This window comes from Pristiophorus japonicus, chromosome 4 (genome assembly GCF_044704955.1).
Source record: "Pristiophorus japonicus isolate sPriJap1 chromosome 4, sPriJap1.hap1, whole genome shotgun sequence".
Lineage (NCBI taxonomy): Eukaryota > Metazoa > Chordata > Chondrichthyes > Pristiophoridae > Pristiophorus > Pristiophorus japonicus.
The window spans coordinates 197846508-197858954 of NC_091980.1; the positions used below are offsets into that span (position 1 = coordinate 197846508).

The window sequence follows — 12447 nt, forward strand, 5'->3', positions numbered from 1 at the left end:
CTCTGGGTAAAAAAAAAAAATCTCCTCAGCGCCCCTGTAATCCTTCTACCAATGACTTTAAATCTATGCCTCCTGGTTATTAACCTCTCTGCTGAGAGAAATAGGTCCTTCCTATCCACTCTATCTGGGCCCCTCATAATTTTAGACACCTCAATCAAGTCTCCTCCTCAGCCTACTTTGTTCCAAAGAAAACAACCCCAACAAATCCAATCTTTCCTAATAGCTAAAATTCTCCAGTTCTGGCAACATCCTTGTAAAATCTCCTCTGTACCCTCTCTAGTGCAATCACATTCATCCTGTGATGTGGTGACCAGAAATATACGCAGTGCTCTAACTGTGGCCTAACCAGTGTTTTATACAGTTCAAGCATAACCTCCCTGCTCTATCTTCTTTGTCACGGCTCATCAAGGAAAGTATCTCGTATGCCTTCTTAACCATCTTATCTACCTGTCCTGCTAACTTTAGGGATCTGTGGTCCCTCTGTTCTTCTACACTTTTCAGTATCCTACCATTTATTATGTATTCCTTTGCCTTGTTAGTGCTCCCCAAATGCATTACCTCACACTTCTCCAGATTAATTCCATTTGCCACTTTTTTGCCCACCTGATCAGTCCATTGATATTCTTCATCAGTATCAACCACACAGCCAATTCTTGTATCATCTGCAAACTTCTTAATCATGTCCCCCTACATTGAAGTCTAAATCATTGATATATATCACAAAAAGCAAGGGACCTAGTACTGAGCCTTGCAGAACCCCACTGAGAAAGGCCTTCCAGTCACAAAAACACCCATTGACCATTACCCTTTGCTTCCCGTCACTGAGACAATTTTGGAATTTTAGAATAAAAGGTCGCACATTTAGAACTGAGATGAGGAGGAATTGCTTCTCTGAGAGGGTTGTAAATCTGTGGAATTCGCAGCCCCAGAGAGCTGTGGAGGCTGGGTCATTGAATATATTTAAGGTGGAGTTAGACAGATTTGTGAACGATAAGGGAGTGAACGATATGGGGAACGGGCAGGGAAATGGAGCTGAGCCCAATATCAGATCAGCCATGATCTTATTAAATGGCGGAGCAGGCTCGAGGAGCCAGGTGGCCTACTCCTGCTCCTATTTCTTATGTTCTTAAATGGCCGACCCCTTATTCTGAGACTGTGATCCCTGTTTCTAGACTCCCCAGCCAGGGGAAACATCCTCCTTATAAAATACTGCCTCACCTTATTTCCATACATCATGGTCCTTGTTTCACTTTCTTTGCCTGTTACAATGCTTATCTTACTATTTTGTCCACTTGTCAAAACACACTGGTTGTAGCATTAGGTATAAACCAGAACAGCAGCATTTAGCTGCAGTAGTCTTAAAATACTGTTTTGATTTGCAAAACTCACCATCAGTAGTAGACGGCAAAACCTTTAACGGCAAAATAAGAATAAAAGTAGATGATTGTACACATATACTATAAGTAATAAAGATTTTAAAAGCACCTTTAACATTGTATATTAAGCGGTTTCATGAACTAGCAGATAGCTTATTCTATTGCTGAGCCCTAGATTACAGCTCCTAGTACCAGTATAAATTGCATATCAGGTGAGATACGATTGACTAGGATAGCTTGGAAGTGATTTAAATTAAATTATTGCATGCAATTGTATGACTAAAAGTATAAGGATATTTCTGAGATGGAAAACATAAAAGTAACCATTAAAAATCGGATCAAATACAAGAGGTTTCGGCAGAACATTCCAATCTAGCTGCAGACTGATTTGATGAGAACCTTACCAAAACATCAAGTTCAACAAGAATGATGGGAATGGGTTTAAAATTGTTACTAATCATATTTAAAACTGATTTTATTATAAATAAATTTAACAGATGGTGGTTTTAGTATGTTGAAAAATATTCCCTGTACCACCAAAAGATTGATTTTTAAAAGGTACCATTCATTCAGTATAGAGACATCAAGGAGCAGTGCCAAGTTATAATTAATTACATTCACAGTCTTGTGAACTGACATATGGTACAAAACAAAAAAGATAAATGTTATATGGAGCCTCACTTGTGGCAGTTGTAGGTTAGGAAATCGAGCATATAACCTCATGTGCTGGATCGTTGCGCACTGCTGTTTGTGACTTGCAATAATTTGGGCCAGAGGAAGCTATGGTTCAGACAAATGTGAACCTCATTTCCATGAAATATTTATTTCAATTATTTTCCTCACAGAATTGCGTGACTTATAGGCTCTGTCCGCTGCGAGCGCCTCACTCATATAAAATGGTAATCCTGGAATCCGTCCTGCTCAACGACAGGGACATTTGTTTCTTAGTTGTTACAAGTTTTTATATATTTGACTTTTGCAATTAGATTTTGGTACATTTTTCTCCATGTATTTATTCATGTTGCTGGGTAGCCCAACATTTTTACATTTTGGCATTTTATCTGCCGAATATTTTCCTAATTATTCTCCATTTAAATTGCACCGAACTAAGTGGTGAGGATAGATATTCCTCTGAAGTTCTAACTGCACTGCATGATTTAGACGAGGTGGAGGAGTTCACGAGGAGAGGACAAGTGCTTCATCTGTTTTTCTGAAATTCATCTTTTAACTAGAGGCAGTAAGCAATTTATTTTTAATAGGTTGGCCCCAAAACTTCACAGCTGTTCCTGTGGAATCCCATTGCACCTTTGGCAGGAGTCTGCCAAAACAGCTAGAAACTAGGCTGGGACTTTGATAAGCTGGTTCCTGGCCTTGCACCCAAACGTTTGAGATGTCCTTGAGAGGGCAGAGCCTCTGCTTGCCTCTTACAAAGTCATCAGTCTAAAAGGACTAAGGCTGGGCCAGAGCCAGGCACTACGAATGTTCAAGTTCCCAAACCCAGAACCATCTTTAGGACTTGACATATGGTCAGCACAAGTACCAGGTTAAATTGGTTGACCCACTAATAGTTGTGGAGCCCACTTGAGACTCCGGGCCTGGGTCAAGACCTGGATTTTTGAAGATTTGGTACAGATTTATTTTTATTTTGAAAGAAGCCTTGGTTGCATCCAGGAAGTGGGTGAACATGGCACAACAGCCCCCCACCCTGCCAAACCAGCGTTCTTCAGTTGGACTTTACGGCCTCTTTGCATTTGGGGGAGGGGGCAGAGTGCCCCGTAGCCCGCCCAAGGCATAAAACTCACAGGAACTCTCCTGGCTTGTGAACTTTAGCAGTGTCCATGGCAGAGTTCAGCAGCCTATTAGTTCCTTCGGTGAATTTGCAGAGAGGAATTTCAGACAAATGCATTAAGTTTTCATTTTGTTAATGACCTACAAAATGATTTCAGTTTCTATGAGAATAGTTTAGATTTTGTTAAATAGAAAAGTAAGACCTGAAGGAAATGTTTATACTAGTGTCAGTTTGTAAAATGCTATTTCCTCTTGATGACTCGATCAAAATGACATACCTCTGGTGGTCATCCAGTGGGCAATAGAAAATTGCAGGCCAGTACAACTGATTTGCTTTGTACATAGTATATTCACAGTAATAATTTACAATATTTTTCTTTATTTGCTGTTTTAGGATAATCAAATCAGTCTTGTGGATTTTGTTGCATCCTATTATTTGCACCATTTTGACAAGGTAATTAATTCATCTTCATTTGAAATTTTGTCAAGCAGACATTCTATTTGAAATTAATCTAGTTTAAACCAAGTAGTTATTTAAATCAACTTCTTTTTGAATATAACTGTCATATTTTCTACCTTATTTCATTAATATTCTCTGAAAAAAGTACATGAAATATTAAAATCTACAAGAGAGGCACTTTCGTAAATAAATATTAAATTATCTCAAATGTAAATTAAAAAGTTGTTTTAAAATTACAATTGTTGCTTTAATAATTGTTAGGAAATAGATTTGATTGATTTTGTGTTGCTTTTTATTTAAGCATCGATAACTTAGACTTTTCCTCATTTGGTATAATTGCTACCTAAATGCCTACTGGCGATTTTTAGACCGACTCAAATGGAACTGGGCTGTCAGCATCAAATTTTCCTAAGTCAACTCTTTAGCTTTACTTTATTTGCATATTTGTGTGGATCTAAAATCTGTGATAGTGGTGAGACAGGAAAATTGCAGGTGACCCAAATTTAAAAGGATGGGACAATTGAAGTGGGTGTGTATCAAAAGGGGTCCAACAAATCTGAAAGTCTTTATAAAGCTTCAAACAGAATCTAAACTCATTATCATCCTGAAGGGGCAGGGGACTAAGAAGAGAAAATGAAGAGAAAGGAAAACCAAGGTGCTGGCATCAATCTGCAGGCAAGTGATGCGGCAGCCTGGCAGCCAACCTGCTGCTGTGTGGCTGATGATATGAAGGTGGTGCTGCATGAGGTGGTTGTGAGGAGGGTCGCCCTCTCTGCCACTCCAAGATATCATCCCCATAGGTCAACATTGCAGCATGCCTGTAAGGCGATGCAGCCAAGGTTCAGACCACAGCTGACTGTTACTTTCACTATATTCATCAGCCCCTATGCTGCATGGTAGCTGCATCTGCCTATCTGCTGACTCAGGCTCTGAGAAGACAGTTCTCTGTAGTCATTGCCAAGCAGCTGTGGCAGAACATACAGGAATGGTTTAGGATGGTGACTTGGCAGGTGTGGCTAATTGGGCAATGCTGACTAGCATGCTACCTTCTATTAAGTTTCACTGAAAGCATGAAATATTGTGATAGGAGTGCTTCTGAGGAAGCAGCGAACATTCTAGTTTGTCGGGCATTCACACATTCACAGGTCTGCTGTTCCTGCTTCCCTTTGGCAGAGGAACTTCCATCAGAACTAATTGTATAGCAAGGTGAGGTATTTTAACCTCTGCCTGTGGATCTGAGTGTGCAGGTACCGATTGGTCTCTGTGCAGCTGCACCTGCCTGGCATACTTCCATAGATCCTGCAGACATATCGAGAAAGGGATGCTCTTCAGGAAATCCACTGAAGCCAGTAGTGGTGCTGGAGGGGAAAAACACATTTATATCAATTTGCACAGTCATCAGAACCTAAGTGCCAACAGGAGATAGGCAACAAAATTTAAAAAAATGATTAAGAACAGTCTAAAACACACAACTTTATAATACTGTGTCCTTTCCCTAAGCTCCAGGATACTTTCGGGCATCTAGTTCAGATTTCAAATGGGTGTTCTTTACATCCGGTGCCTTGTACACCATAACTACAGCAAATGATGTACAGGACCGACACAACCACAAATTAGTTTTCAGATGAAGCCTCCCTGCCCTTTGTTTGAGGCAAATGTTTCTACCCTCTCTCTTCTCTTAGGCAGTCCCCTGGAGTCGAGGGTGACTTACTTCCACAATAAAATAAGTTCTAAGGTGACCAATGCGGGATCTACAGTCTATGTCAGAGGTGGGGCAGGTGGTGGTTGGAGGGATGGGTGGGTGGGGTGCTTGATTTTTTGTACGCTCCTTCCACTGTTTGTACTTGACATCCACGTGCTCCTGGCGAAGAGACTCGAAGTGTTCGGTGCATACTCGGATGCTCCTTCTCCACTTTAAGTGGTCTTAGGCCAGGGATTCCCAAGAGTCGGTGGGGATGTTACATTTTTTCAAGGAGGCTTTGAGGGTGTCCGTGAAGCATTTTCTCTGCCCTCCTGGGGCTCGCCTGCCATGACGTAGCTCAGAGTAGAGTGCTTGCTTTGGAAGTCTAACATTGGGCATGCGGACAATGTGGCCCACCCACTGGAGCTGGTCGAGCGAGATCAATGTCTCAATGCTGGGGTTGTTGGCCTGAGAGAGAATGCTGACGCTGGTGTGCCTATTCTGCCAACGAATTAGTAGGTGCCTACTATACATAGTCCATGTCTCTGTATCATATAGGAGGGCAGGTATCACTACTGCTCTGTAGACCATGAGATTGGTGCCAGGTTTGAGATCCTGGTCTTCGAACACTCTTTTCCTCAGGCGGTCGAGGGCTGCACTGGCACACTGAAGGAAGTGTTGTACTTGGTCATCGATGTCTGCCCTTGCTGATAGTAGGCTCCCAAGGTATGGGAAGTGGTTTACATTGTTCAAGGTCTCATCGTGGATCTTGATTACCAGGGAGCAGTACTGTGTGGAGGGGGTTGGTTGGTAGAGGACCTTTGTCTTACTGATGTTTAATGTGAGGCTCAGACTCTCGTACACTTCATTGAAGGTGTCAACAATGGTTTGGAGTTTGGACTCCGAGTGTGCACAAGCACAAGTGTCGTCTGCATATTGTAATTCAGTGACAGAGGTTGGAGAAACCTTGGATCTGGACTGGAGGCGTCGGTGGTTGAACAATTTCCCACTTGTCCTGTAGATTAACTCCACTCCAGCGGGAAGCTTGTTAAAGGTGAGATGAAGCATTGCAGCGAGGAAGATTGAGAAGAGCGTTGGTGCGATGACACAACCTTGCTTGACCGAGGTCTGCACTTGTATTGGGTCTGTGGTGGATCCGTTGGTCAGAATCACGGCTTGCATGTCATCATGAAGCAGGTAGAGGATGGTGACGAATTCTTGAGGACAGACGAATTTGAGATGGACACTCCATAATCCCTCATGGTTGACGGAGTCGAATGCCTTTGTGAGGTCAAAGAAAATCATGAACAGAGGTTAATTCTGCTCCCTACATTTTGCTTGGATTTGTCGTGTGGTGCAGATCATGTCCGTTGTGCCCCTTAGTGGTCGCAATCCGCATTGTGACTCTGGGAGGAGCTCTTCAGCCACTTGGAGGAGACAATTGAGGAGCTTTCTTGCAATGATTTTTCCTGCGGCAGACAACAGGGAAACTCCTCTGTAATTACCGCAGTCAGACTTGTCCCCTTTCTTAAAGATGGTCATGATTACAGCATCTCTGATATCCCTTAACATTCTCTCCTCCTTCCAGATAAAAGAGATGAGGTCACGGATTCGCGCCAAGTGTACTTCTCCGCCATGCTTTATTACTTCGTTGGGGGATTCCATCTGCTCCTGAGGTCTTGTTGTTTTTCAGTTGTCGGATGGCCTTTTCAACCTAATGCCGGGCTGGGATTGTGCCGAGGTGGTGATGGGTAACATGCTGTGGGGTGGAGTCAATGACACTCACGTCAAAGACAGAGTCTTGTTGAGGAGATTCTCAAAGTGCTTCTTCCAGCGGGCATTGACTGCCTCTCTGTCCATGACGAGCACCTCTCCGTTCTTGGCTCTCAGTGGAATAGGACCTTGAGTGCTTGGGCCATAGGTGGACTTGACTGCACTAAAAAATCCACGTACGCCATGATTGTCGGATAGATGCTGAATTTACTGCGCTTTTTCTACCCACCATTTGTTCTTTAGGTCACGAGTTTTTTGTTGGACCTCAGCCTTCAGTTGTCTGTAGGTCAGCTTTCTTTCACTCGAGTTATGGAATTGTTTCCAATTCAGAAATGTCTTGCATTTGTGGTTTACTAGCTCCTGGATCTCCAGTCGTTCTCATCGAACCAGTCTTGATGTTTTCTGGTAGAGTAACCAAACGTCTCTTCGTAGGTGCTAATTATGGTGGACTTGAGAATAGATCAGGCACTATAGACACTCTGCGTCTCCTGTTCATTGGAGGTCGTCAAGTTGGCGGTGAGGCATTGGCTGAATAGTGCTTTCTTTGCAGGGTCTTTGAGTGCTTCAGCTTTGATCTTTTTGTGGCAACATTTCTGTTGCCGCCACCGCTTTGAGGCTGCATTGATGGAGAAAACAGAGCTGATTAGACGGTGGTCAGTCCAGCAGTCGTCCGTTCCTGTCATGGCACAGTGTGAGCTGAGAGGAGGAAGCTATGAGGCTGCAGAGTGACATGGATAGGTTAGGTGAGTGGGCAAATGCATGGCAGATGAAGTATAATGTAGATAAATGTGAGGCTATCCACTTTGGTGGTAAAAACAGAGAGACAGACTATTATCTGAATGGTGAGAGATTAGGAAAAGGGGAGGTGCAACGAGACCTGGGTGTCATGGTGCATCAGTCACTGAAGGTTGGCATGCAGGTACAGCAGGTGGTTAAGAAAGCAAATGGCATGTTGGCCTTCATAGCGAGGGGATTTGAGTACAGGGGCAGGGAGGTGTTACTACAGTTGTACAGGGCCTTGGTGAGGCCACACCTGGAGTATTGTGTACAGTTTTGGTCTCCTAACTTGAGGAAGGACATTCTTGCTATTGAGGGAGTGCAGCGAAGGTTCACCAGACTGATTCCTGGAATGATGGGACTGACATATCAAGAAAGACTGGATCAACTGGGCTTGTATTCACTGGAGTTCAGAAGAATGAGAGGGGATCTCATAGAAACATTTAAAATTCTGACGGGTTTAGTCAGGTTAGATGCAGGAAGAATGTTCCCAATGTTGGGGATGTCCAGAACCAGGGGTCACAGTCTAAGGATAAGGGGTAAGCCATTTAGGACCGAGATGAGGAGAAACTTCTTCACCCAGAGAGTGGTGAACCTGTGGAATTCTCGACCACAGAAAGTTGTTGAGGCCAATTCACTAAATATATTCAAAAAGGAGTTAGATATAGTCCTTACTACTAGGGGGATCAAGGGGTATTGCGAGAAAGCAGGAATGGGGTACTGAAGTTACATGTTCAGCCATGAACTCATTGAATGGCAGTGCAGGCTCGAAGGGCCGAATGGCCTACTCCTGCACCTATTTTCTATGTTTCTATGCGGACGTTCTTGTGGTCCCTTGCTTGGACAATGACATAATCCAGCAAGTACGCGTGCCTGGAGCGAGGTTGTTGCCAGGAGGTCTTGTACTTGTCTTTCTGATGAAATGAGGCGTTGGTTATGACAAGACCATGTTCTGAGCATATTGACACTGTACCCCCGGCTCCAGCTCCAATGCATTGCTCTCCTGCGCTTTTCCGCTCTCTCTCCAGCCACTCACATTTTGTTTGTTGGTTCATTTCTAGTGACCACGTATATTCTGGCCTCGTGTCCCAACCTCGCTGTTGGCCTCGGCCTCCCGACCTCGCTGCAAGTCCGTACTGAGCCTCCTTGGGTCCCGACCACACTGCAGACCTCATGTCCTGACCTCCCTGCTGGTCCGCGCTGTGCCATCGCTGTGTCCCGACCTTGCTGGTGGCACGTGCTGAACCTTCCCTGGGTCCCGACTTCGCTGATGGTCCGTGCTGAACCTTCCCTGGGTCCCGACTTCGCTGATGGTCCGTGCTGAACCTTCCCTGGGTCCCGACTTCGCTGATGGCCCGTGCTGAACCTTCCCTGGGTCCCGACTTCGCTGATGGCCCGTGCTGAACCTTCCCTGGGTCCCGACTTCGCTGATGGCCCGTGCTGAACCTTCCCTGGGTCCCGACTTCGCTGATGGCCCGTGCTGAACCTTCCCTGGGTCCCGATTGCGCTGATGGCCCGTGCTGAACCTTCCCTGGGTCCCGACTTCGCTGATGGCCCATGCTGAACCTTCCCTGGGTCCCGATTGCGCTGATGGCCCGTGCTGAACCTTCCCTGGGTCCCGATTGCGCTGATGGCCCGTGCTGAACCTTCCCTGGGTCCCGACTTCGCTGATGGCCCGTGCTGAACCTTCCCTGGGTCCCGATTGCGCTGATGGCCCGTGCTGAACCTTCCCTGGGTCCCGACTTCGCTGATGGTCCGTGCTGAACCTTTCCTGGGTCCCGACTTCGCTGATGGTCCGTGCTGAACCTTCCCTGGGTCCCGATTGCGCTGATGGCCCGTGCTGAACCTTCCCTGGGTCCCGACTTCCCTGCTGGTCGACACTGTGCCATCCCTGGGTCCCAACCTTGCTGCTGGCCCGTGCTGAACATTTCCAGGGTCCCGACCTCACTGATGGCCTGTGTTGAATCTTTCCAGGGTCCTGACCTCGCTGATGGTCCATGCTGAACATTTCCAGGGTCCCGACTTTGTTGATGGCCTGTGTTGAATCTTTCCAGGGTCCCGACCTCGTTGATGGCTCTCCTTGCTGCCTGCCGATCCTCCACTCCTCGCCGCCCGCGCCCCCCGCCCCGGTGCCACATTTTTTACTGGTTATTAATTTAATAAGTACCAGCTAATCCCGATTTCTCCACTCTTAATGTAACCCCTTCCCTATCTTAGAGAGCAAGAAAAGCTGGAATACTCACCAGCCAATCAGCTACGTGCTCTCCTGCGACGTCATTCTTTGATTTTTTTAATGTTCGTTTTGAATCGGAGCCTCTGCCACTGCTGTATCCCCAATCAGGTCGGCGCTGTTTCCCCACACCTGTTTTTTCCCACTTTAAAATCCACCAGGAAGCGCAAACAGTGCATTTTTGTTGGGGTGGGACCGCCACTGATTTTCAGATGACACGGGTAAGGAAACAGTAGGCCTATGTACTTCATCTGCATTGGCATCCGAACTAAATCTTAACAGTTCTTTTCTCATTACATAACAGGATGCAGGAACAGAGAAGAGTGTATATCCTTTACCAGAACCCCAAGAATTACTGCGAGCCTCGCAAGTTAAGTTTGAGGATCTCAATAAGGATCTTAGGAAGTTGAAAAAAGACCTTGAAGGTATTGTAGCTTTTTAACATGTAAAATATTAGGAATAATTAAATTTGGTAGTCAGAAAATGAACTGGTTAAACATAATGTTTACATGCGCACAAAATGTCCTGTGTATTTGTGTCCAAGGACGCACGTAATTGGGGTATTAAAACAATTAGACGGTGTAAAAGATCGAGGAAAATTGGGAGCGAGTGAGTTATGCCTGTAATTATACTACGCCTGAATTTCCTCGATGTTTTACGCCATCTACTTATCCCTGCACCGAAGTGCATCTTGGCTCATAATAATGGTTGTGGCCCTGTGGTAACGTGAATTTCCGAAAATTATGCTGGTCCTAAACAAGTTTAAAACTTTGCCTCAAGTTTGAGGCGCAAGAGCAAACAAAGTCATATTTTTGGTGTTTTATAGTAATTTTTGAAGTCATTAAAAAAAAATTATCCTCACTGAGACCTGCATTGCATTCTCTGTTTCTTTGAATGTATTTTATGGCATCAGTATGCGTGACATTAAAATTTAAAAGCTTCCACGATTGCATGTTCTTGAACATGCTGTATCATGAATGATCGTGAGATAACTTAAACTTTAATTTTCATTCTTAAAGAAGGAATATATGTTGTGAGTTCCATATTTTCCTCAGACCCTGATTTCCACTTGTATATGGTGATTTTTACATACAGGGGTATGGTATTGAGATTGGCAGGATATTTAGGCATAAATTGACATTAGCAAATTGGGCACACGAATAAGTGTAATGTTGGGTGTAAGTTCCCAATTATGCCACCACAAGTAATTCCACCCCATGATATTTAAACTATGTAATAAAGGCAGTTAAGTGTATACATATTTCACTCAAGTAATGTTCATATGACAGTATGAATGGTAGTATTGTGGTTATGTTACTGGACTAGTAATCCAGAGGCCTGGATTAATGATCCAGAAACGTGAGTTCCAATCCCACCATGGCAGTTGGGGAATTTAAATTCAGTTAATTAAATAAATCTGGAATAAAAAGCTAGTATTAGTAATTTTGACATGAAAATGTTGGATTGTCATTAAAAATCCATCTGATTCACTAATGTTCTTTTGGGAAGGAAATCTGCCATCCTTGTCTGGTCTGGCCTATATGTGGCCCCAGACCCACAGCACTGTGGTTGATTCTTAACTGCCCTTTGAAATGGCCTAGAAAGCCACTCAGTTGTACACAACTGCTCTGAAAAACAATAAGAATAAAACTGGACAGACCACCTGGCATTGACCTTGGCACACTGGTATACAGTCGGGAGAGAGTGGCCCTGGGAATTCTCAAAATTGACTCCGGATCCCATGAGGTCTCATGGCTTCAGGTCAAGCACGGGCAAGGAGACCTCCTGCTGATTACCACCTACCACACTACCTCAGCTGATCAATACTCTTCCATATTGAATACCTCTTGGAAGAAGCACTGAGAGTAGCAAGGGGCACAGAGTGTACTCTGGATGGGAGACTTCAATGTCCATCACCAAGAGTGGCTCGGTAGCACCAATGCTGACCGAGCTGGCCCAGTCCTGAAGGATATAGCTGCTAGACTGGGCCTGTGGCAGGTGGTGAGAGACCCAAGACGAGGGAAAAACCTATTTGACCTCGTCCTTACCAAACTACCTGCCACAGGTGCATCTGTCCATGACAGCATTGGTAGCAGTGGCCACTGCACATCTTCACACTGAGGACACCCTTCATCGTGTTGTGTGGCACTACCACCATGCTAAATGGGATAGATTCAGAACAGATCTAACAGCTCAAAACTGGGCATCCACGAGGCGCTGTGGGCCCTCAGCAGCAGCAGAATTGTATTCCACCACAATCTGTAACCTCATGGCCCAGCATATCCCTCACTCTATCATTGCCATTAAGCCAGGGGACAAACCCTGGTTCTATGAGGAGTGCAGAAGAGCATGCCAGGAACAG

At 44.8% G+C, this 12447-nt stretch overlaps 1 protein-coding gene across 1 annotated transcript in view; it reads left to right on the forward strand.

Moving 5' to 3' along the window:
- Positions 1–12447, forward strand: part of LOC139262282 (formin-1-like) — a 654821-nt gene that overhangs the window by 381156 nt on the left and 261218 nt on the right. Inside the window, exons 12-13 of the mRNA XM_070877435.1 lie at positions 3559–3618; positions 10390–10510. Coding sequence (XP_070733536.1) covers positions 3559–3618; positions 10390–10510 — 181 coding nt within the window. The remainder of the gene's footprint in view (positions 1–3558; positions 3619–10389; positions 10511–12447) is intronic.